This window comes from Lethenteron reissneri, chromosome 23 (genome assembly GCF_015708825.2).
Source record: "Lethenteron reissneri isolate LAM-NWPU_2019-01 chromosome 23, ASM1570882v1, whole genome shotgun sequence".
NCBI classification, from domain to species: Eukaryota; Metazoa; Chordata; class Hyperoartia; order Petromyzontiformes; family Petromyzontidae; genus Lethenteron; species Lethenteron reissneri.
The window spans coordinates 3,230,270-3,256,692 of NC_083801.1; the positions used below are offsets into that span (position 1 = coordinate 3,230,270).

General features: G+C 45.1%; 1 protein-coding gene across 5 annotated transcripts in view; it reads left to right on the forward strand.

The window, feature by feature from the left end:
- The first annotated feature begins 11,392 nt into the window (after window positions 1-11,392).
- Window positions 11,393-26,423, forward strand: part of LOC133345853 (la-related protein 4-like) — an 81,963-nt gene continuing 66,932 nt past the window's right edge. The window contains exon 1 of one of the 5 annotated variants that reach the window (XM_061556889.1): window positions 11,393-11,693. In XM_061556889.1, the coding sequence (XP_061412873.1) occupies window positions 11,676-11,693 (18 nt within the window). In that variant the 5' untranslated portion in view covers window positions 11,393-11,675. Of the gene's footprint in view, window positions 11,694-13,493; window positions 14,595-26,423 lie in introns of those variants that run through there. The other 4 variants (XM_061556888.1, XM_061556885.1, XM_061556884.1 and 1 more) reach the window with 4 other exon arrangements.

Below are 26,423 nucleotides of genomic sequence, written 5' to 3' on the forward strand. Positions count from 1 at the left end.
AAATGAACCCACGACCTCCTGTATACCAGGCGAGGTAGTTAACATCTCGCCACATACAAATACGGTATCACATTTGCAACGTTCCTGTACTGGCCCCATTGTTCTGTACTCTGATGGCACCACGAACTTGCCTCATTGGACTCATTGAATGTGGACTCACTAAAGGCATAAATACAATAACATGAATGTACCACGACTATTGCCATGCACTGTGAAAAGAACCTACGATGCTTCCACGTGTAGTGAAATGGAACGGGTCACTACGTATCATAGCATGGGTTTCAGGTAGAGAAGCAGCCCTGTCTGTCAGCAGGTCACGTGATAAGTCAGAGAGAGAGGGATATCGGGGAAAGGTGATGGGGGGGGGGGGCACGTGAGGTAAGCCCGGAAACCCGCGTGTAGGTTCTAGAAAGGGGGCGTGGCCGGGGCGGAGCGAGGCCACGCTGGGAGGATAAAAGAGGACCCCCCGAGTCTTAGCTCGGGGCTGTCGCTTGGAGTGGGATCCCCTCGTCGTGCTGCTGGAGTCTTCGTCGCCGTCTTCCCCTTCTCGGCATCGTCAGTCAGGCAGTCTGCCAGCTGTCCTGACTGAGAGCTGTAGTTACCTCTTGTGAGCTGTGAAGGCTGATTTTATTATAGACTGCCTCGTACTCCTAGTGCGTCACTACACACGTATTCCTGTAGCCATGGTCTATTCCGCCAGATGGCGCTGTCGCAGAGCGTTAAATTAATAACACAAAAGCATAAAACATTTACATTTTATCAGGTAAATTCCACTGAGCTTTGTAGATATTGTTTCAGAAGCGACCTGGCCACAAATGATAGCTCAACGAAGTGGCTTACCATGTGGAAATGTATAGCAGCCAAATACTCTAAACGCATGTTTCTACATGTGGAGAGAAAAACCAGAGGATCCAGAGGGGAGAGAGACATGCAAACTCAAAATATACAGCAGGCGTCGGGGTCGGCATCGAACCCATGACCTCCTGCATACCAGGCGAGGTAATTAACAGCTCGCCACCGTGGTGAGAGTTACAATCCCTGGCTGAAGTGAACTCAGCCCACCTCTTCTCCAGAAGGTCAACTATGGTCACACTTTGGTGAGACTGGCCTCTGCCATGGGAATGTGGAATTTCTGCCAATAAGCACTGCCCCATTTGTCTGTATGGGAACAGTTTTGCTTTCATCAAATGTAAAAATCGTCGTCGTTTATATTTATAAAAACAATAGATCAAAACAATAGATACAGCACTTGCCGACTCTCGTGATTTAAACAGCAAGCTGCTGTTCTTGAACCCCTCTGACCCCAACAACGTATTTGCAGAGCTAATCGTACTTTTTTAAAATAATGCTGTGAAAAAAATGCCACGTTAATATTGTAGATTTTTTTTGTGACATATTTGTGGAATAATTGCATCGTACTTGAATATGAATAGACATTCTGGGGCCCCTTGTACAATGGTTGACTGCAGTTATAATAATGGAACAATTGGGCTGGAAAATAGAAAAAAATATCGTTTTTGTAGCCCATCTCATCTTTTAGTTCTTGGTTTGTATTCGAATCGTTATTTTTATTCATTATTTCCGTAAATATTTTTGTATACTGTGTCGAACTATATTTGGCTTTCAAATATTCCGTAAGTGCTATATTGTACGAGGCATTCTTTGCCTGGACATGTGCCGACCTAACTCTTGTTGTTGTTGTTGTTTCCAAAACGTTGCCAAGTATGACAAGATGTAAAAAATCATGCATTCCGTATTCAATGGTTTTAAGACGGATGACAATATCCTGGAGTCTGCTCCTGATCTGGGCAGAGCCTCGAACAGCGAGGCAAGAGAGTGAGAGACAAGAGGAAATGCATACAAGGGAACACGAGGAGAGATACAAGAGGATAACATGGGTAGAGACTGAGAGACACGTGAAAAGAATGACACATGGGGAGAAAGATGAGAGATAGAGAGATGCGAGCGAGACAGATTTGACGCGAGAGACATGAGGTGGGAGAGACGAGGACACAGGGACAGAGTTTAGGGGACCACCGGATTATCTTTCTTGAGCCGGATTACCTTTCAGGGAGCATGACCTCCAATTTGAGAAACACTAAACTTCTCTAGACAATGTTTAAGCATGAGATCAACGATAGGGCTGATGTTCAATGGCGAACAAAACAAAGCATCTCGTGGTGAAAAACAAACAAACCCAGGGTCATTTCCATGAGTGAAATGCTCATGTTGTCGTTCTGCACTATTACGCGTAGACGCACAGAGCCGTGCCTCCTTTGCTTCTGATGCTCAGCAAGGGACGTCGTCTTAGTTGTGGGATTTATTCTGCGTAGAGAGTCAGCATGAGTAGCCTTCGGGGGTTGTGCGAGTCTTGAATTTCTCAAGCACGAGCTCGTGTTGTGCTTACGCTTAGTGCAGCGTCATGCTGGGCAACGCGAGAAGGCGACCCATTTCTCACCGTGTATCCTGAAGTGTCATGTGCAGTCGCCCCCCCCCACCCCCCCTATACATTTTCATTCCAGAAGACTTTTAAAATATCTAATGCGCGTGACTGAAATTGGAAGTTCAAACATCTCGCAGTGTTAACTTTGCACTATTTGACAAAAATGTATTTCAAAGCATAATACTCTACATAGTAGACCATCATAGTCATGGACGGTCTGTAGTGGCAGCAAATATGTAGCTGATGTATGTTGAACTTCTTTCGCACCGTACGTAGCCAACCGTGCTTATCGGAGGTCAAACCATAAACACGTTCCACTCGTGGCTGCAGAGGAACATGCCTTATCTAGTGGCCCAATAATCCATTACTGTAATCCATAACAGCTGCCTGTGAATATAATTGCAAGTAAAACACTTTAAATTTCCCATGCGTATACGTGCGCAATGCAATGTGTGTTTGACCACTTGGCGAATGGAGTGTATATGCCGGTTGTCTACGTACGGTGCGAAAGAAGTTCAACATACACAGGTGCATTACCATTTTCCATTGTTATTTACGGTGTTTCCTGCTTAACCTCGTGTAGTGTATAGGGTGTAGTACATGTTCTACTTGTGCTCTTCTTTACCTTCAATAATTATCATGAGATATTTTTTACACACTTTTATTTAACTCACTCTGTTGTTGTCGTTGTCGTATCCTCAAATCTTGAAACTCAATTTTAACCCACTTAGCAATGTGGTATCGACTGAAAACTTCGTATACTTATGTCATACTGATGACGATACTATATTCTATCATTAAAATAAAATAAACATATTTTAAACAATCTTTTTTACATGTTTTGTTTTGCCTTGGGTCTAATTGTCCACGCTCAACTGACGTTGGCTGTAAATCACCACGGTCACTTACGCTATGGCAAGCTTCGGGGCCACTTCCTGGAGTCGTGGAGTTCTGCCATTACTCGAACGGTACATTTAATTAAAGCGTGTTTTTTTAAAAGTATTTTTAAATATTACTTATTTTTTGTACACTTTGTAGACATGGTTAACTTTTTAAACAAGGTAATGTATTTGCTTAATGGCATTTAGGGGAAAAAATCAAGGATGGAATTAACAATTTTACTTGACCACTTAAGTTGTGCGACATGCACTCTTCATCTACATGGGCAGCATGTGCTCACTATTACTTATGCTAGATTACAGCTGGGCTATTCCAATATTTAAGTAATATATTACTTGACTGATTATCGGTTCGATTACTCGTCAAATTATAATCACTCGACGAATCAGATATCACGAAAATAATTGGGGAAAGAAAAAGTCTCACGTCTGTTCCTCCGTGTGCCGCTGTTACATGAGTCGGTGGATGGGGGGGTTGTGACATCACCAGGCTGGGCGCGACTTGGGGGTTTCCCGCCTTCGAGAGGCAGGACGTGTTAGCGTCTGCCACATTTATAAAGATGCATGAATAATGTGCCTCCCAAAAAAGTAGTTGATTAAAATCTGTAATCTAACAATCGACTTAAATTTGATTTAAAGCTTTCGTGACTGCAGGGATTCATATTCTTGGTTCTTTCGGCAAAGTCACGTAGAAGGGAAATAATAAAATAATAAAAATATAAAACAATATATTGTTTTAATAATAAAAATATAAAACAATAATATTGGTTTTTTATTGTTTTATATTTATTTTATTTTATTATTTCCCTTCTACGTGACTTTACCGAAAGAACCAAGAACATGAATCGACTTAATGTACTGATCTCAAAGCTAGAACCCACAGTTGTTCAAAACCTGACCCCTTTAAAGTTCATTGATACACTGTGACAATATTGTGTCAAAGTATCACTGGCAATATAGCACAGTGCTATATTGTAGTTATTGTGAATTTAGTGACCCAAATGTGGACAAATCTGATTGTTGCTTCCCCTAGTGAGTAACACGGATGAATACAGTATTTGCTATCGGGTCACAAGGCAGGTCACTTGACTGTCCGATGTTGTGTCCTATTCATAATAAAGTGGCTATGAGTGTATAATAAGTGTATAATGAAAAACAAATTTGATTGATTAATAGGTAAACAATATTCATATTGTATTGGGTTTTTTTCTTGTCAACTATTTTAAGATGTATGAGTAATAAGGGGCTGTCCATAAATGACGTCACGCGATTTTGGACGATTTTTGACCCCCCCCCTCGTCGTCACACGTCGTCACAAAAAATCAGACCCCCCCCCTCAAATATGACGTCACAAAGCTCTGCCCCCCCCCCCCCAAAAAAAAACATGCTTCAAATCGCTTTAAACTATTGTCATTGTAGTGCGTATTTAATGTGGCGCTGCACTCTGATGTTGTAGGAGAAAACATTTATTAAAACGTCTATTTAGAACGTGTTGTCTATATTTATTTAAAGTTGCGCATTTTGATGTGACGTCACACTTCTCAAATCCCCCCCCTCGTCATGCATCGTCACAAATGTCTAACCCCCCCCCCCTAGGTGCGTGACGTCATTTATGGACGGCCCTGAAGCCACTTCAAGGTGCATGAGTAATATAGATACCGATTGGGGTGTGTTTGTTATCAGTTATGCTATGCCATTGCCGCACCCACGTTACTCCAGTTGCTCAGCTGGTGACGATTACTGAAGACACTCACCATAGAATTGTCCACGTTTCTCATCGCCTTAAAGTCTATTGACCACCTTAAGTCCATTATCTGACTGAAGATTCCCAGAGTAATGATTCCCCACATTGATTGCTTGCAATGCTTAAAAATAGAGTTTGTTTCTGGCTTTACCCAGGTAGACAGTGTTATTTCAATAACCGTATTATGGCAACAGGGCTGAAATATGGCATGATGGATGGTGTTGAGTTTAAGTGTTGCTGCTAATGGCAGCAATGATAGGACGTATGGGTGTGACCCTGACAGCTCGTGTCTGAGTACAATGCAATACTGTATTCGATGGTATGAAGGCAACGTTTCTTGACATGCCTAACGCCATGAGTCATAATCGTATTGCTCAAGAGTAGCATTGTAAGTTGTGTAATTATGAACATTTATAGTTTTTACCGTTCCCTACAAGAATATAGGTGTTAAGATGTTCAAACACCAAATAAACACATGCATTGACCACACTTCCTCGTGGTCAAACATGCAAACAAACATGCTTTGATAATATATGCATTGTCTTTGGGAACGGATTGACCTACAATAGAGGCAGCCTCCTTTATTGCCTTGTATCACGAGTATTATAGACCAGAGAACGCCAAAAAGCAAACAGCACAAAGACATTCTAGATTTGAAGTTTTCGTGACTGCAAGGATTCATACTCTTTGGTTTTTTCGGTAAAGTCACGTAGTTAAAAAATAAAATAAAAATTTATGAAAAAACAACTGAATTCAATCACGACGTTTCGGAGGCAACACAAGCTTTCGTATTCAGGTTGCTGTGACGGTTCCACCTGAAGACGGAAGCTTGTGTTGCCTCCGAAACGTCGTGATTAAATTCAGTTGTTTTTTCGTTTATTTTCATGAAATGTTTTAATTACGCGACTTTACCGAAAAAAACAAAGAGTAGCACAAAGACAATGCAGATGTAGAGGCATTAATCGGCACGCCCCGTCCTGTTAGCGGGTAGATCCCCCTTCTCGTCAACAGGGGGCCGAAGCGCTATCACGCCACTGTTACTGACAGTGGCCCAAAGGGGCCAACAGCAATCCCTGGGAAGTGGTTCCTGGGACACATTCCCCGGAACCCGGGAGGGGGGACCGGGGGATGATGTCACCTTCCAGAAAGTTCTGGAAGGGAGGCGGGGCTAGGGCAGAGCAAGCCACAAACCAGTATATAAGCCGGGCCTCTCAAGGGTCCGGTTCAGTCATCTCCAAGTCGACGACTGAAGACCTGGGCTGAAGTTAGGACCCTGTTGGACCCCAATCTCCAGTCGTCAATCTAAGGGCCGGAGCTCAGTGAGGCCAGTGGTCAGGACCCGAAGACCCGGGCACGGTCGGGTCAGCATAGCTTCCCCTAGGGCCCCCAAGCCAGAGGACGGGGATTTTACAGGTTCCCAGTGTTAAGGCCCGTGTCGTCCGGAGGCCATACCTCCTTAGGTATCGGGTGAAGGGGCCGCTACCCCTTTGTGTTCGGGACCCTGTAAGATAGAGTGTTAATAAATATCGTGTTGCCTCACAAGAAGTTCTCTGTCGATTATTTACCCATTATACAAATATCAAAGCATTAATAGTTCGGGTCGAGCAGACATGGATATAACATCTTAACACATGTACGCTTGCTGGAAAGGGTACTGCCTATTTCGTTTTCATCAGCTTGATACCGGCAATAAATAGTTCTAGAGATAAGCTGTGTTACTGTCTCTGAACTACCTGTTTAAGTGTTGTCTGAGTCATATACTGTTGTGTAAAGCAGCTTTTCTTACATCTTTATAATTTGAGAAGGCTGGAATAGGGGGTAAGTGTAATACTGGACCGAGGAATGATGGAATCTGAATGTTTGAAGACCATATAGGCCATGCAAATTAATTACGGGATATGAAAATCTTTAGCAACAATATAAAACTGTTGAACTTGGGAATTGTATTTAATTGGTAATGAAGAGATGATAATCCATATTAGGGCAAGCATGATGGTGCTGGGGTGGGCCCTGAACCACAACATTTTAACTTGGCCCAACCCAAATTCACTTTTACAAAAACGAAACTACTGTTATTTTATCTTACCAGGTAAGCCCCACTTAAGAGGCTTATGTGTGAATTTACAGCAGCCAAATACTCTAAACGCATGTTGATTCTAAATGTTGAGGGAAACCCGAGGCCCCGGAGAAAATTTCACGCGACCACGGGGAGAACATACAAACTCCAAATATACAGGTGTCAGAGTTGGGATCGAACCCACGACCTCCTGTATACCAGGTGAGGTAGTAAACATCTCTCGAGCAATGAAGTACTGTCATAGTGACCCCCCACACAAGAGCTTTGCCCTCGCCCACTCCTTCCGAATGGAGCTGCAACCAAGCCTGACCCATAACGGGGCGATGCGATGCCGAGATGTTAACTCCCTCGCCTGGTATGCAGGAGTTTGTGGGTTCGATCCCGATTCTGACGCCTGTATATTTGGAGTTTCCGTGTTCTCCCCGTGTCCTCCCCGTGTCCTCCCCGTGTTTCTCCCCGTGTTCCCCTTGTGGTCGTGTGGAATTTTTCTCCGGTTTTCCCCTCCACATTTAGAATCAACTTGCCTTTCGAGGATTTGGCTGCTATCCATTTCCTCCACATGATTAGCTACTTTGTTGAGCTAATATTTGTCGCCAGGTCGCTTCTGAAAAAGAGCTATATCGCTCAGTCGGCCTTACGTGGTAAAATAAAAATAGTTCAATAATGTATAGTTTTAAATATATTGTAAGAGTTGTGATTATGTAGATAGCCTAGATCGTTAAAACGTAAATGAATAATTATTAAACAACTGGTTTGGAGTTCATTCACATTGAATACCGGTCCAGCCTACAGAGAAATTCAATGAGCAATAAGTAAAAAAAAAAGGCGCCAAACTTTTGCGTAATTTTCATTAAGTTAGAGGGCATGTGTGACAATAGTGATGTTTTATGATGCTTCCAATAAGAGGTGGACTGCCGGCTTAAATCCACCCCCGTGAATTGAGAAGAAAAAAAATCAGAGGTCTACATGGATATGAGGCTTTGAGCAACGACTAGTCAAGCATGTCGGGGATGAGCTGCTGAGCCCTCAGGCTTAACCGTGTCTTAAAAGGCAGTGGTTAAATTTAGATCGATTGCACTTGCATGCCCATTTCAGATCTGCATTGCAGGTCAGACTGTACGGCACTGCATTGGCGTATTCTGTCATGGCATGTAACTCGCCAAACTTTCTACTCGTGCAACTTTCACGCGAAATAGTTTGAGGTCACATTAGAATCAAATCTGCCGAATTCATTGATGTCTTGGCGTATTTGATAAAAGAAAAGAAAATACAGTTTTACGAGTACCGTAAATAAAATTGGGGGAGCAGTGACACGCAATGAGCCATTAATCCAGACAAGTGAGTTTGATCATGGCCACGGCAAACATTATTAGTGTAATATCTCGTATTGACCAGTCTGGTGAAGTATGGTCACAAACACCCATAACAGACACGGCAGCAGCAGACTACCAGCAGTATCAATATACGTGACTTTTATGTATATCCAAAGGCTTAAACATACAATAGGATTTGATATTTCAATGCAAACATGTACTGTAAGTCAACACATCCTTTAGAAATAGTGTGAATGTCTGGATGTTGATATAGAAGTGGTGGCATTTGACACTCCTGCATCACATGTCTTTCAGAGTATGTGCAACGCATGAACCGATCCATCATAGCGTTGCTTGGACACGAACGAGGCAAAATGTTAATTATATATCACATTTAAAAAGAAAAATACTTGAATTGGGTGCATAAGCTAAGTTCACTGTCCTTGTGTCAGATGTCTAAAGATGTCATACACAATGCAAGTACGGTACATATTAGGTACATATGTTGTCCGTGAAATTGATATTGGAAGTGTAGTTTTAACAAATTAATACTGATAACAACATGCATGCGCTCAAATGATAATTGGTTACTGCTATTCCTTGGTGGCCGAAAACCAGTTATGGAGATTGCACATTCAGAAAGGGGTACTCATCTTATCGGCCCTTTAGAACTTAGATAATGGGTCTTACATAAACACAGTAGTTGGCACAAACCAGAGGGATTTAAATACTTCTAATGGGAGGAGGGGGCCGGGGGCAACCCTCATAAATTCAAACTCTTGAAATGAGTGCCTTACATTCATAAATAAATACTAATCTATGTATTTTCTGCAAAAGACATGACTTTCTCATCTATGCTGTCAAGGTGTACAGTACTGCACTGTAATTGTGATTTCAGGCCAGTACCACGCACATGAATCTTATTTTGTACTGCGATTTATTTGACAATCAGGTGTGTGGCCTTTACACCCACGTCGATATGTGCCTTTCCACATCCGTGCAGCCCCACATTGGCATCTCAGAGAATTGTGTTGAAGGGCGTGGCAATTTTTTACACACGGCACTGTCATCCCACTCGTGGAATGACTTGCCTGCAGCACGGAGCCTGTGCAGAAAACTCATTGGTGAAAGCATCTCATTCACATCGCGGTGAGTTGTTGATCTCATCGTTTTTTTTATTATTTTGTGATTTGTAGACAAACATCTGACAACTGTTAATGTTGTTTCTGATGCCATGGAATTTGGTGGGATGTATTGCCACCGTTTTTTTTAAACTTTACGCAGGAAGATGACTGATATTGTTTTTCATTATGCAGCCTAAATTAGCCCCATGTAGTTTCCTCCCGAAGACATCAACGCGATGTTTGTTTTCCAGTATAGAAGAGTTACAATATCAAAAAGGTGCTAATATAACAAGTACAACTCAAAATTCCAAAGCTCCCACCCCCAAATGTACATAGAGCCAGCCCACCTGTAAAAAGTGGAGAGTAAATATCACGTAAAACACGGTAAAATATTCAAAACATTGAAAGTTAAAGGACAAACCACGTGATTTGATCTGTAAAATGAAAGTTGAATGGAATGTCCCATTGAAAGCAGGCCACTTGTTTAAAAGCAGCAACAATTACCAATCTCAGACGGTTGCTTCTCCTGATAACGTACACATAAGTACTACATTTTAGCAGGCACAGTTGATGTAGATCAGTTGAGTTAATTGTACACAACGATACACGACTGTACTGTAATCTCAGAGTTACATGAGTAGGTCATTGTTTGGATGTTGAACTTCTTTCGCACCGTATGTAGGCAGCTGTGCGAATCGAGGTGTGGGGGAAGGACAACAAACAAAACACAAAAAGCATTTCTACAGAAATGAGCTTTCATCTAGATTATTTAAAAGTGCATAGCTCCAATGGCTTCCAAATATCGGAAGGAAGAGCGTTCCAGACGGCCACAGGAGGGCATCAGAAAGCGCGCGATGCAGTGCATTTGTGTCATAATGATCCAAGTTAGTAATCCCATCAATTCCATTGGCAGCCTTCAGTGTTTGTGGGAAATTAAACATTCCCATAATATCAATTGTCAAACGTCCGAGAGGAAATGGGCTGTTGGAGCTGTTGCGGTAGAACGGTCAGCGCACTGGACTTGCAATCCAGAGGATCGCCAGTTCGGTTCCATCTCCTGGCGCGGCAGTTGAAACAATGGGGCACGTTTCTTAAATCTACAACCGCGTCTATGTTCGCCAAGCAGTATTAATGGGTGCCACCACAGTCAATCGATAGGTCCCATGCAAGCGTGGGTACCTCCTCCACCTTCCAACACATCTGGAGAGCGTGGAAGAGTAGACCAAAACCCATCTAGAGCTCCCTCTAGTGGAGGCCCGACCACCTGCAGTGGTTTGAGGAAGCAAGCCATTGATGGGTTGTATCTTGACCTTTGAACTGAGAAATTAGGCCAACTCTAGTAATGCATTCATTTCTAATAATTCATTACTAACATTTCACTGGAAACGGATTTTGAAAACGGTTACCGTTTTACCGGTTACCGTTTTAACAACCCTAGGGTCGAGTTATGACCTCAAATGCCCTAAACCTGACCTCATATGCCTTGAAGGCCGAAGTGTCCCTGTGAGTCCGTCTCGATGGGCGGGGCTCCCTCTCATTGTGGGCGGGGCGTCCGCCTCTGTGGGCGGGGCGTCCGCCTCTGTGGGCGGGGCGTCCGCCTCTGTGGGCGGGGCGTCCGCCTCTGTGGGCGGGGCGTCCGCCTCTGTGGGCGGGGCTGCCATCATTGTGGGCGGGGCGTCCGCCTCTATGGGCGGGGCTGCCATCATTGTGGGCGGGGCGTCCGCCTCTGTGGGCGGGGCGTCCGCCTCTATGGGCGGGGCGTCCGCCTCTGTGGGCGGGGCTGCCATCATTGTGGGCGGGGCGTCACCCGCGAGGGGGCGTGGTCCCGCCAGTGGCCGGCTCGCGCGCGGTGCGTGTGTGGAGCTGTCGCGGCGCGGCCTCTCTCGCTCCTCTCGCTCGCAGCCTCCTCTCAGACTCCCCCCCCCTCTCTCTCCTCCCCTCCTCCATGCCAACCTCCCCCTCTTCTACCCCTCTCTCGTCTCCCCCTCTCTCCTCCGTCTTGTCCGTCTCGCTGCTCTCTCACCCGCAAGCCGCCGGCGCTCAACTCTCTCGGCACGGCACGCCTCGCACAAGACATGCGCCTGCAAGCGGAGGTGAGAGCGCGGTTGATCCGCGTCGGTGTGGAGTGTGTGTCTCTGTGTGTGTGTGGTGTGTGTGTCTCTGTGTGTGTGGTGTGTGTGTCTCTGTGTGTGGTGTGTGTGTCTCTGTGTGTGTGGTGTTTGTGTCTGTGTGTGTGTGTTGTGTGTGTCTCTGTGTGTGGTGTGTGTGTCTCTGTGTGTGGAGTGTGTCTCTGTGTGTGTCTCTGTGTGTGTGTTTCTGTGTGTGGTGTGTGTCTCTGTGTGTGTGGTGTGTGTGTGGTGTGTGTGTCTCTGTGTGTGTGGAGTGTGTCTCTGTGTGTGTGTGGTGAGTGTGTCTGTGTGTGTGTGGTGTGTGTCTGTGTGTCTCTGTGTGTGTGGTGTGTGTGTGTGGTGTGTGTGTGTGGTGTGTGTGTCTCTGTGTGTGTGGAGTGTGTATCTGTGTGTGTGGTGAGTGTGTCTGTGTGTGTGGTGTGTGTGTGGTGTGTGTCTGTGTGTTGTGTGTGTCTCTGCGTGTGTGGAGTGTGTCTCTGCGTGTGTGTGGTGTGTGTGTGGTGTGTGTCTCTGTGTGTGTTGTGTGTCTCTGCGTGTGTGTGGTGTGTGTCTCTGTGTGTGTTGTGTGTGTCTGTGTGTGTGTGGAGTGTGTCTCTGCGTGTGCGTGTGTCTCTGCGTGTGTGTGGAGTGTCTCTCCGTGTGTCTCTGCGTGTGTGTGTCTTTGTGTGTGTTGTGTGTGTCTGTGTGTCTCTGCGTGTGTGTGTGGTGTGTGTATCTGCGTGTGTCTGCGTGTCTCACGTTGTGTTGCAAATGAACTGTGGGCATGTGTGGACTTTGCGAATGCTGCTGGTGGTGGTTGGTGGTGGTGGTTGGTGGTGGGTGGTGGTGGTGGTGGTTGTTGTTGGTGGTGGTTGGTGGTGGTGGTGTTGGTGGTTGGTGGTGGTGGTTGTTGTTGGTGTTGGTGGTTGGTGGTGGTGGTGGTTGGTGGTGGTTGTTGTTGTTGGTGGTGGTGTTGTTGGTGGTGGTGGTTGGTGGTTGTTGTTGGTGGTGGTGGTGGTTGTGGTTGGTGGTGGTTGTTGGTGGTTGTTGTTGGTGGTGGTGGTTGGTGGTTGGTGGTGGTGGTTGTTGTTGGTCGTGGTGTTGGTGGTGGTGGTTGGTGGTGGTGGTGGTTGGTGGTGTTGGTGGTGGTGGTCGGAGTTCGCTCGGTGCTCGGTGCTGACCTTCAGCCCTGGGCGGGGTGCGACCCAGAGGGGCTGTGGCCGCACGTCCCTGTAAGGCGTTGCTCATCGTCATGCGTGTGGTGTGTGTGAGATGATCACTGCGTGTGTGAGTGTGTTTCTCTGTGTGTGTGTGTGAGATGATCACTGCGTGTGTATATGAGTGAGTTTCTCACCGTGTGCGTGAGTTGTTCAACATGTGTGTCGCTTCACCCACGGCGTGTATGCGTGTGCGTTACAGTGACTATGTATGTATACGTGCGTGCCTGTGTGCTGCCGTGCCCGTAGATGGTGTCGTCAATGTGCGGGGCTGTGCATGTCACCTGTGTGCTGCAGTCTGGGTACTGCAAGCACAATTGTGCTGTATGTGTATGTACTGCAGTGTGTGTGTGTGTGTGCGAGTGTGTGCAAGTGTGTGTGTTCCACCGGTGTCTGCATGTGTCTGCTGCTGCAGCCACACGCACTCTGTGTGCATTATGTATGAAGCGAGGGAATACTGCAATACACCAGTGTCTATACACCGCAGTCACTGTGTGTGTGTGTCGCAGTTACTGGTGGGTGGGTGGGGGGTTAGTTGCGTTGTGTGCGCATTATGTAGGCGGGGAGCGGTGGCGCAGCGGTTAGCGCCACGCTACGAACCCTCGGCCACGCGAGTTCGATTCCCGCTCACGATTATTTGGACCGGTCCTGGGTTCCTCCCCAAAGGTCGACTCAAAGGAATAACTGGTGCGGTGTTTAAACTTCACCACTGGGGAGACAAAGGCGGCCGGGCGTGGTGCTGGTGTTCACCCACCCGCCCTGTGTACCGTGCGGGCTTTCATGGGTGCTACTCGCTAACAGCACTTGCGGGGGTAGTGGATCTTTGTCTATTATGTATTTGCGGGTATTGCAGTTACTGGGCGTGTGTGCATAATGTGTGTGCGGCTGTATGTACCGCAGTCACTGTGTGTTAATGTGAGTGTGCGTGTGTGTGTGTGTGCATTATGTATGTGCGGGCGTGCTGATGATGCACGCTTGTCTGAGCCTGATCAGCTGATACGCATCTGCAGCTCTTGGGGTTGAATGGTCGGGATTGGTATGGGCGGATCTGGGCTTAAGCCACGGAATAATGACCCGGCATAAATACCTTGTTCAGCGTTTGCTGGGATTAGCAGGGTTTTCTGGGCATGTGTTCGAAACTGTTTAAGGCTGCAGTCTATTTGTTTTTTTTTCAGGGATTTTTTTGGGGGCTTTCTAAACATTGTCGAGGTTCCAATTTGCACAGGGGGTGGTGACCGGATGGCTGTTTTTTTGGGAGTTGAATTCAAATCGTGACATTTATTAGCAAGCGTCAGAGAAAAAAAAATCGTCGCGTCTGATGTCATCCGCAATTACAGCCACCTATGTTTGTGTTGTCTGCCCCTGCCCCCTTTATGCTTCCTGATATAGCTGCCGGTGGCGTCTATTAATTACCCACGGTCTCAAGTGTCCAGTGTTACACAACACGACCTGCATCAAATACAATACCCGCACGCTGATTGCTGCGGCAAATGTCACTCTTTAATTCCAGCCTGTCTGCGCGGAGCTGCAACGCAGGAGATCGGACTCTTTGTTTAGAGGAACTGTGAAGCTCTTTCCACAGATGGGGCCAGTATGGGCACTGGGTCAGCAAGTTACAGCAACAAACAATACAACAAAAACCGGATTGGAGTGAAAAATAAAGAAAATGGTAATAAGCTAAATCACTACATATCAATAAATTATGAATACATTACTTATATGGGTCCGATTAATCAAGCTTGGGCAAGGCAGCAAAAAAACTATGACAAAACAGTCCCACATCACATCAAGGTAACACGCAGTCCCTCAATATAATGGCACATTCACGTTAAAGAGCTTGCTTTATACCCTGAAGTTGATGTAATGCTCTGAGCAATCACTCCATCGCCGCCTTCAAATCAGCACGGATCGGGCCCCTCAACTCCATGGGTAGACCTGAGTTATTGGTATAAATTCCACATTCCTATGGCGGACTCCAGTACTCTGCGCAGAACACTCATTAGTACAAACCACTGCAGATATACGCGCAGAAACACAATTGTGGATTCGACCATCGTGAAGGTGACCCGGTCGAGTTCAGGTTACCCGAAAATGCGTCAGCGTCGGATGCAGCCAGCTCGGGCTACCGATGCATCCTCCAGCCACGATTGTTCTTATCTCGCCGACAGGTTTAGAAGCTGCAGTGCAAGTTAAAAGTTGCTCAACGGGCTTCCCGATTATGAAATGTGCCTCTGCCCCACATGATAAGCCACTGTGTTGAGCTATCAATTGTAGTGGCCATGTCGCTTCTTAAAAATAAGTTAATACCTCGGTGGGCTTTGCCTGCTAAGTTGAAACATAGTTTAGTTATATTTGTATATATTTGTTTAAGTGATTTGTTTACCTTTCCTATACTTTGAACTCCTATCGCGATTTTGTATTGTTTGTTGTTGCAACGTTCTGACCTCGTGCTCCTACTGGACATCTGTGAAGAAGAGCTTTATAGCTCATCGGATTCCTCCAGTACAAATAAATATTCTCATGGCCCCTCCAAGTCACAGAAGGCCATCTGCGGTTGTAGGTTTTCTGCTGATAGGCATGTGCCACCCTTGGCTCTGGGTCCAATGTTCCGGTGGAAAGTGGCCAGGCATCCGCACTATTAGCTGTTACGCTTTGTTAAACTCCAACACGGACTACCTACCACCATTTCAAATTGGTTTCCTGCCCGCGTGTAAAATAATTTTCTATTGGCTTTCTCGTCATTTTACACAGCTGGCTGAGATGTGTCATTTATTTCACGGACGAGCTCTGAGCTACTGAGCTGATTGGTTTGTGCAAAGTTGACAGCTGATAAGGGTCTGATAGTTATCAAGATGTGCTGTCTAAGCAGTTATTTAGTGTGTTGAGCCGGTTGACAACTTGCTACTGTTCCCTTCCATCAATAACGCAGCTTAGTGTAAACAAACTAATCACGGCCGTCTGCTGCCCAGTTTCCATTTTTTACTCGGGGTAAAACGTAATGAAATGCTGTGAATTTATAGTTTAATATCTGAATCGTATATGTTGGGCAGTCCATCACTCTATTACTTTCCGTATAAATGTAAACATGACGTAAAGCTCAAGTGTTTTGTTACGGAAGCCTACGCTACCAGCAGCCTTAGGCGACGCCTTAGAACAGTGATGGGCAACCTGGACAAGTCAGTGGGCCGCATGAGCAGCCCTCTTGCACCTGAGTGGGCCGCAAGCTTGAAATCGTGCTAGTGCATTAATCACGACCCCATGCATATGTATGTACATATGTTGAACTTCTTTCATACCGTACACTGCCAACCGTGCTCATGGAGGTGCGGGGGAAGGACAATATACGAAACACAGAAATCAGTTCTAAAGAAATGAGTTTTCAATTTAGATTTAAAAGTGCATAGCTCCAGCAATTTCCTAATTTCGGAAGGAAGAGCGTTCCAGAAGCGCATCTGAAAGCGTGCGATGCAGTTGACCCGTCTTCGTGTGCCGGTTAGCCAAAAGCCGCCGCTGCGAGGATGACCGGAGTTCACGCGATGGTTGATGCTCCTTGACGAGATCGGCAAGGTATTGTGGTTCACATTTGTGGCAAGCACTTTGAGCGTGTAATGAGGGGGCGACCTTGTAACCCTGACACACTTAGACCAGGCCACCGTGAGTGGCTCCAGAGGGTGGGCAGGTGGGCCTGCACGACCGCAGGTAGCCCACCACTGCCTGAGTCGACTTGCACAAAGTGCCACAACACTTGCGAGGCCATAAATTGCTTTTAACACGCTTTTTACTGCCATTCTTGAGAGCTGCAGCTTCACTTATTCGAGGCTCTTTTATGTCGGTGGAGTTTTGGTTCGAGCGATTAGCTCACTTGTGTGAAATTGCACACCTTGCCTTCCGCCCCAAGGGCCTTATCAATATATGCACTCTGCAGTTTGGCAACAAAAAAAGGCACACATTTGTCACCATGAAAACAGCTCATAGACACCTCCTAGTGATTTTGGTGTTTTGCCAGCGTGCTTGGCAATCACATTATATTCCATTGGTCGAAATTTATAGTGCGGCATGAGGTGTTGTTTCACAGTGTACTATAAACAGTAAAGTTGTGTTTTTGTTGTTCTTTTAAATTGAATGTTTATAATCTGATTTTCCGCTCAAGTGCCACGGAGTGTCCTGTGCCCATCGTTTTAAGGTGTGAATGGGCTCGTGTTACCTCTTGTGTGTCAAACTAAACCTTACGGGTATACACGATGAACAATGATTTATCTACACATCGTTGTATGTGCAAGTACACAGCACTTGCATAAAAACACACACACCCATACCTTGCAGTTGATGTAGCGTTCGTAATGGGGAGACTGACCCTGGACATTGAAATGTGGCGTTTGCTTCAACTGCATTTGGGCCCCCAAAAGATAAGCATTGGCCTATGCTCGTTTAGGCATGGGAACATTGACTTTAAAAAATTAGAAAACACAAAACTACATGTACAAAAAGATAAAGATATGAAAATTTTCATGTCAGGCTCCTTTTCAGTTATGCATAGACCATGTACGACTCTTACAAGCATCTGTTCTTCGCAAGAGGCACCGTCTTTGCAAGCATGTTTCTCCCCTGAACTTGGAATCGATAGTGATTTTATCACTCGCTTTTGCTGCAGGGGATCTGTTTGCGGAATACCTGTATTCCTTACTATAGCAGATTTAGCGAACACGTATCTCCACGCCTGAATTTAGGCTTTCGTGTTAAATCACGGCTTCCAAACTTGCATTGCAATCCACCACAGTTCCACGTTTGCCAACCCTTTGCCAAGCTTGTTTTCGAATGCATATGTGGTTGCATATTGCATGCATCTCTTCTTGGTTGTTTCGGTAAAGTCACGTAGAAGGGAAGTAATAAAATAATAAAAATAAAACATAATAAAATAAAATAATTCTCACGACGTTTCGGCTACAACGCAAGCAGCCGTCTTCACCTGAAGACGGCTGCTTGCGTTGTAGCCGAAACTTCTTCCCTTCTACGTGACTTCACCGAAACAACCAAGAAGATGAATCCCTGCAGTCACGAAAGCTTTAAATCGAAATGCATGCATCTCGTGAAGACTTACGTTTTGAGCATAGGTTGTAATCGATTGCGAGTTTGGAAAAGCCTTAATTAAATTCACAAAATATGAAAATATCTTTGACATTCTGTGTGCAGTGAAAGCATTAACAAGGGTGTTAATACTATATTTCGTAATTATAAGGCACGGTTAGTTTTACAAGTGTGTGAAAAGAGTTGGCCGGTGACATTGTTATTGATGATTGTATTAAAATAAAATTAACATTCTCATTTCGAATCATCACGTAACGCCATGCTGCATGTGAATGAGCCACCATTTCCCCTTGCGGGGAGCGGTGGATAAGCGATTAGCGTGCTGCGCTACCAACCCGGTGACACGAGTTCAATTCCTGCTCATGGCCAACATCAGTCATAATTATCCGAACTGGTCTTTTGTCTCTTCCTTCAAATTATTACTTGGGGAGATTAAGGCAGTCGGTCGTGGTGCTGGCCACCCACCCCCTAGCGCACCGACCCTGCCTTCTTAGGTGCTCGCAAACAGCATTTGCCCCAACAGTCTGCTATAGGTTATACAGGGATCGTTGTCTTTGTTGCCTTAATAGCACACGGCTAAATGTGCATGCTGTAAGTGTGCGTGTGGAGCAGTGAGTGGCACAGTCAATTGGGCCACTTTGTTGCAATTCCATCCACCCAGGTTTCATTCCTGCTCATGCACAACAGCAGTGCCGATTGGAACCTGAATTGGCTCCTGGGCCTACCCGAAATTAACTCATCTTAAAACGAGTACAGTACCCTGGTGCATGACCAAACTCAGTGATGGGGAGACAATGCCTGCCCACACCTCCCCTTGTGTTCCATTTCATATTTAATGGGTAGTCACTCTCAGCATTTTAGAGCCTGTGCAGCTAATTGGGGGGGGGGGGTATTTGTCGTTTGGTGTGTGTGTGTCTATATTCGTGCCTGCCAAGGCAGTGTGCCACTGCTGAGCTGCCAGAGACTGTTCTGGGCTGAACTGCTGCAAGGCAAATGAATGTTAGCATGACACCGTATATATATTAATACAGTATGCGACATATATGTAGTTTGTAAGTCCGACATCAATAAATCAGAGCGCTGAGATGACTGATTTATTACCATTGGTTTTGGTTTTCAAAGTTTGTTTTCCACTTTTAGGGGTTTTATTTTATTTACACTGGATCAATAGAGAATCCTATACGTTGTGAAAACAGTATCATATTAAGACCACAGTAGTCATGCAACATAAAATAAGTCCGTGTACATTTTTACGTGATGTCACACTTTTATTACATTAACATCTCGCCTGGTATGTAGGATGTCGGGGGTTTGAATCCCGACCCTGACGCCTGTGTGTTTGGAGCTTGCATGTTCTCCTCGTGGCTGCGTGGATTTTTCTCAGGGACCTCCCTTATTTTTGCCTACACATTTAGAATCAAGATCACGCGTGAAAAGTGTTTGGCTGCTGTAAATTTCCACATGATAAACCACTTTGGGGGGCTATCAATTAAGATAGCCAGGTGACTTCTGAAAAAATAGCTAAAGAGCTCAATGGGTCTATATAGTTCACGTGTTGTGAGCAGTGCTGTGTACAGAGTGGCAGGCGCTGCAGAATGAGCTTCTGTGCTATACGTGCACGGGTATCATTTTGGTCATTGATTCGCAATCTTCGCACACAGACGGGACGGAGCCTAAGTGAGAAATGTCGCGTTTCAAGGGAGACCTGGCTGAAATACTAGGTCCAGGATACAGGGCAAGGTACAGTTAATTTTTGGAAAAGCTGCCAAACTAGATACGAACTAGAAGTAAACATTGCAATTCATGCCTCGTAATTCACGCTGCTGCTGGTGATTGACACCCACACGTATGTCAAAATGGTAGTATTATATTAACACGAGCAATGATGTTGTTTCTATGGGACTCTTTTTTCCAGTCTCAAGATGATGAAAAGAAAAAGAATAGACGTGCACGTTTTACCACACGCATGTGTGGTTAATGCGGACTTGATGCCCTGTGATGGGTGTCTATTTGGTGTTTGAACGTCTTAACATCGGTATTCTTGCCGGAAAGGGTAAAACCTCTTCTTTTTTTTCCCATAATTACGTTCCCACGCAAGGCCTATACGGTAAAACTCCTGTCAGCTTTTTAAGCGGAGGGGGCCTTGTCTAATTACCAGCAATGAACACTCCTATTATTTGTGACCTGTTATCTGCAATACCTGTGCACAAGAGGATGAATGCACTGCACAACTCCCTTCCATCGATGCAAGACACCTCAATTGGGCGGTCCATCAACGTTTGCATCAACGTTGTAACAGATGAGCTTTTTTTCTTCCAGCAATATCCATGGCAGTCTTAGGGTCCTGTCACACATGAGTGAATTGGTTAATGAGGAGAATCGTTCTTCTGTTATCCACAACAACAACAGAACTTGATTATTGCAGATCATATGACTTTTTATGAGCAACTCAAGCCACTAAAACAAAAAAAAAATTCAAGTGGAAGATTTTACTGCTGTCCGTTCACGTTTTTTTGCCATTGATTGTGACACGGATAAAACACATTAGGGCACCATGGTGGTGAAATGTTAACTCCCTCGCCCTGTATGTAGGAGGTCGTGGGTTCGATTCCAACCCTGACACCTGTATATTTGGAGTTTGCATGTTCTCCCCGTGGTCGCGTGGATTTTTCTCCGGATCCTCTGGGTTTTCCATCCACATTTAGAATCAACGTGCATTTAGAGTATTTGGCTGCTGTAAATTTCCATATGATGATAAGCCCACTTCGTTCAGCTATCATTTGTGACAGCCAGATGCCTTCTTAAAACTAGCTATGTAGTTGAGTGGGCCTTACCTGGGAACATTCAAATAGTTTAGTTTTAGATTCTTAAGAGAATGAACTTGGGTTGGGCCAAATAAAAATGTTGTGCTTCGGGGCCCAGCCCAACACCCCAGTTCCAGCCCTCACATGGATTATCATCTTTTCATTAACAATTAAAGAAAGCTCTCAACTTAAATTTGTTTTAAAAAGGTGTAAAAAACAATTGTATCCCGCATTGAATCATTTGTCACAGCCAGGTCGCTTCCGAAAAAAGAGATATCCAGCTCATTTGGCCTTAACATGTGAAATAAAAATTGTTCGAGTTTCGTTTTTAGTGTAGAGCCGTGTGCTGCTTCAGGCGACTGTGGCGGAGACTGTGGGCGCGCACGTCCTCCAGGGAGTGGCGACCGGGCGTGGCGAACACGGCGACTGTCCGTGCCATCAAAGTCATCGATGCCGCGGAGAGCAGAACAGCGGCAGACTCTCGTCGTCGTTGTTATAGGTTTCGCCTGTCGTTCTTGTATAATCCGTACTGTTGGCGGGCACTGTGCGCGCGCCCGTCCTCCTGGGAGTGGCGACCGGGCGTGGCGAAGGCAGTGACCGTCCTCGCCATCGAAGTCATCGACGACGCGCAGAGCAGAAGAGCGGCCGCTCACGCCGCCGTCGCTGTTATCAGCCTCAGCTGTTGTTTTCACCGCTAACCATTGGGCATGCACCGATCCATCCGTTCGTCGATCAAAATTAATTCTGACGCTCGAAGCATCGCGAACGATGTGAATTATATGCAAACTGTTCGCTCATGCACCGACCTGCAGGCCAGTACTCTAGAATGAACGAGACGTAATGCACGGAATGTACAATACAAAGATGCAGTACACACGAGATGCCAGTGTGTGCTAGAATCCAATAGTGGCACTTTATCAACAGCGCAGGGGAGGAGGGTGAATCGTTACGTGCCTCATCATGGGGAACATAAAGAAATAATTGATTTAAATGTGTTGAGACTCAAGATTTGTGTGAATCATATCCATAATATGTTAATGTTGCAATTAAGCTTACAGAGCCAACATTATGGGCTAATACAAGAAGGGCAATGCATGACGTATATGATAAATAATACAAAGGAGATGGTGCAAATAAATTGCAATGATGAAACCAGTCCTCTGTTTTGGGTTGTCTCATGCTTATACAGTATTGCTGTTCAACATCACGATCAGCACAATCATCGGCAATTGACGTGGTTGGCTATGTATAGTGCGAAAGCAGTTCAACATACATACATCCGATTGCAACACTTTACATACATCGTATGGCAATAAGCAGAGTTTGTGGTCTAAAAAATAAGGTCTACATTACACATGCAGTGTGGCAATGTCACGTGACATGCAAGACATGATGGGAGTACTGATTGAGTGGTCGCAATTGTTCATTTTTGTGTCTCGAAATTACCTTTGATGTGCATTATTCCTTATGAGTTTACAGAAAGTATTAAAATGTGAACCGCATATGTACTCTACAATACATTTCTCTGCATGTGCATAGTGTATTGTGGGGAGCGGTGGCACAGTGGTTAGCATTACCCGGTCACCAGAGTTCGATTCCCGCTCACTACCAATAAAAGTGGCGGTTATTTGAACTGGTCCTTGGCCTCCCCTAGGTTGACTTCGCCTTAAATGAGTACCTGGTGTGGTGTGGAAACATCAGCAAGTGGGGAGACAAAGACGGCCAGGCATGGTGTTGACCACCCACCCTGTCATGTCCCGTGCTAGCCTTAATAGGTGCTCTCTAAATGCACTTGCTCCAAAAGTCTGTTAAAGGCTACATAGGGGATCTTTGTATTTGTGTACACTATACGTTGTACCTATAGCATTATAGCAGAACAGCTCCAATCCGAAGTAGTGTTACGAGAAGTGTTCAGCCTTCCTAAATGGTTGCAATTTTAAAGCGCTTTTTATTTTGCAAGCCTATTTTGTGCCGAACTGATTTCAATTGCCAGACTGGCGTTTAGTTTTGGTTCATAAATAGCCAGCTTGGTTCTGAAAGCCAAATGAAGTCAGTCATGTGGTTTACAGCTTGTACAGTTTACATCCTTGAAACTCAAAAGCATCAGCCAGTAGCAGATTTGAATGCTGTGCTGTAACTACACGGCTTTAATCACAAGTCTCTATCACCGTGCGTAAGCAGAATTAGCCATGCCTACCTTAGTCTTTGTCGAAGGACACATTTCAGGAGCGCGAATGTTCTTTAGGGTTATCTGTTGCATTTTATTGGAGCAAGGTTTGGCCAAAATGTATGGAAGATCTTCTAAGCCAGAAGTCCCATTATTGCATGGGGTTGGCTACTCATTTTCTCTTCCTGTGTGCTTCTCTTCAGTGCCTCTTCTCCAGTCACTTTCACTGGTGGAAATTAACAATTGGATTCGTTTGAAGGGAATGAATGAAATGCACCGTGTTAACGCCTGCGGTTTTCCCAGCCAATGTTATTATTCAGAATTGATGAAACTAGCTATAAAACTTTTTATTTTAGCAGGCAAGGCCTACTGAGCTATATAGCTCTTTTTCAGAAGCGATCTGGGCACAAATGGTAGCCCCCCGAAGTGGCTTATGTGCAAATTTATAGCAGCCAAATACTCTAAAACACATGTTGATTCTAAATGTGGAGGGAGAAACCGGAGGATCCGGAGGAAAATCCACGCGACCATGGGGAGAACTTTCAAACTCCAAGGTGAGGTAGTTAACATCTCGCTACCACGGCACCCTGATTGTTGGGTTAGGGGGCCGCGCAATGGTCTAGCCAAATTATGGTCATCTCACCACCCTGACAGCACGTTCTCTCACTTACCTGAAGGTTGTTGACGCAGTTTCAAGTGGAAAGGCATCTCTAAATTGCTACGTTTCGGTTGTCACGACATTATTCAGCTTACCAGTGAGTTGAAACGACACTCATAATTGGCACATTCAAATGCACGTGCACGTGATGCTTTCACTTGTTTGGTTGTGTCGGACGGCGGAGGTTGACACGTCAAAATGTTTCCAGATCATTACTTGGCCTGAAAGCCAAAAATAAGTTGTGAATCAAAAATGCATGCAGATTGGGGGGGGGGAGCCATGAGTGAGTAGGTTACATTCACGATGGCATAGCTCGGAGTTGACCTTTCAGCCTGTGTTGCAAATGGCTTCAGTCCATAGCATGAGCACATTCCGCTAAAAAGACGCGTGCAGTTATGTACGCACCAAAGTATGTCTGTTGCTTTTTGCATGAGCGTTGTTTTGAGCGCCTGTGGAGTGACACCAGAATTACAGACGTAAACCCACCTCCCTTCACACAAGCTGCCGGACTAATCACAACCCTCTGGTTGGTAATAAGGTACAAAGATACCATTCTTGTTTAATGTTTTTTGTCGTTGTTGCAAAATTGTATTTCCCCCGATATTAACCCCCAAACCAACTGTTGCCCTTTATGAAAACAAAAAAATGAAGAGAGATTGCACCATGATTTATTCCTGTTTGCAACATTTGTATTGTGCGCAGCCGTACATTAGTAATTGCACCGTTAAGCTAGACAAGCAACCAACGCTGATACGGTGGCAGCTTATTTGATCTGCCCCTTTTTGGGCCGGATGAGAGTGCCATCGTTTTGAAGTGGCGGAGATGGGGGGGTCAATGTTCATATTTGCTCGCTAACCTTTGCGCCAGTGGTGATTATCAAAGCAGACTTTGCATGCTTGCGTCTGATGCCAGAGGAAAGTGTGCGTATACGTTTCATGAATGTGCTCCCATTGGTGGAATCGATGGGGGATGAAACATTTTGTAGATTAATAGGCCTAAAATATATTTAACATCGATTGAACTGTGTGCTTTGCAATTTATATGACGGATGATGAGAATTGATCCGCAGATTATATTATGCCTGAATACTGTAGTATCTTCCAATTATGTGCGAAATTGATAAGAGGCATCTCCATTTGTTTTTTTCATCTTCTGATCCATAAATTAAGGGAACAAGCTGCTTGATCGTGTAGGCCTATTAAATATACATTGTGTGCGTATGTTACCGTACTCTTGCATCATAGCCCTCAGTGATGCCTCATGGAGGTGGCCCACAATACCGAAACGCGTAACGTTTCGTTATTGCCCTTTCCCCACCAGGCTAAAAAGACTAACTTTCTGATGGGTATTGTTTGGAGGATTTGGGTTGAGGGGTATTTTTTTTATTGTTGTTTGTGAATGAAACAAGAGTGCCCGGAAAATAAAATACTTATTTAGTACATGCTTGGAGAATCCACCAGAAAGGAAACGTTCGGATAGGTGTGTCACGTGCTTTCTGCACTGCAGTCTACTGGCCGTCTAGAACCATGCCTAGTTGGGTGTTCTACTCAAGTACTGAAAATCGTAAAGGCGCAGCACTGAAATACCTTGCTCATGCCACTGCTGGTGAAAGGGTCTCCACTGGAGAGAGCTCTAGAGAGCCTCCCTAGCAGGTGGTTTGGCCTACTCTTCCACACTGGCCAGACCTCTTTGAGAGCGGTGGGAGTACCCACACTTTACCTCACCTTACGCCAACTGCCAGTCGACTGACTGTGACCTACCGATGTATAACTGCTGGGCGGACAGAGGCGGGGCATTGAAGAAAGTTGCCCCATTGTTTCAGCCGCCGCATCAGGAGTTGTGCTAACCACGACACCAAGGCAGCATTTGCCCCATATGCAAGTGCAGGACCGTCCAGTAATAATATTTGCCCTGGCCACTAACCCCCCTTCAAAGTGCTGGATTACAGGCGTGTGCTAGAATTCACTCGTTCAAATAACTTGACACATTTTCAAATACTATGGTACGCGTTGAGATTTGTCTTGACATCATTGCCGCTCTTCGTGCATTGTTTATACCCTGCCTTTATGAAGAGGGCTTACCGTGTTGCTTCTTACACTGGCGTGTTATGTTATTTTACTTTGTCAAACTGAACTTTTACTTACTGGACATAACTGAAAAAGCGCTTCATAGATCATCGGATTCCTCCAGTCTAAATAAAGATTATGATTCTGACTTTGCTGTGAATGTTAAACCGTGCATTAAGGCTGGCAAGCCATTTCATGAATACAGCACTGAAGTGGAAATGTATAATGACACTGTACAGTACTATGTAGCTAAAGTTTTTTTAAAGCAATGTATACTACAGTAGAGCAGCAGTTATCCATGACCCAATTCGCTGCTAATTTTATTATCCACTGTTATAATTATATTTGCATCTGTTCTAAGATGTGGCTAATTTTGTGCAATTTAATTAGTGTTTACAGTGTCATTGATGATACATTTACATCCTCAATTCATGTAAATTATGACCTGAGGAGAGGCCTTCATCTAGCAGTGGATAGATGATGGCTGACGACGATCACGAATATCCACAGCAAAATTCATTCTCAAGGTGAATTATTTAAAACGCTCCCTGATATTTCCCATATCGCAAAGAACTCCTGCTGGGGTTGCACACGAGTAGTTTATTGATGCTCAAGCATCTACGACCACCGCCTGATCATGCTGTGGTGAGGGCCATTCCATGGTTAGGGCAATTCCTCTCACTGGTGGAAGAGTAGGAAGTTCAATATCCTGTCTTGG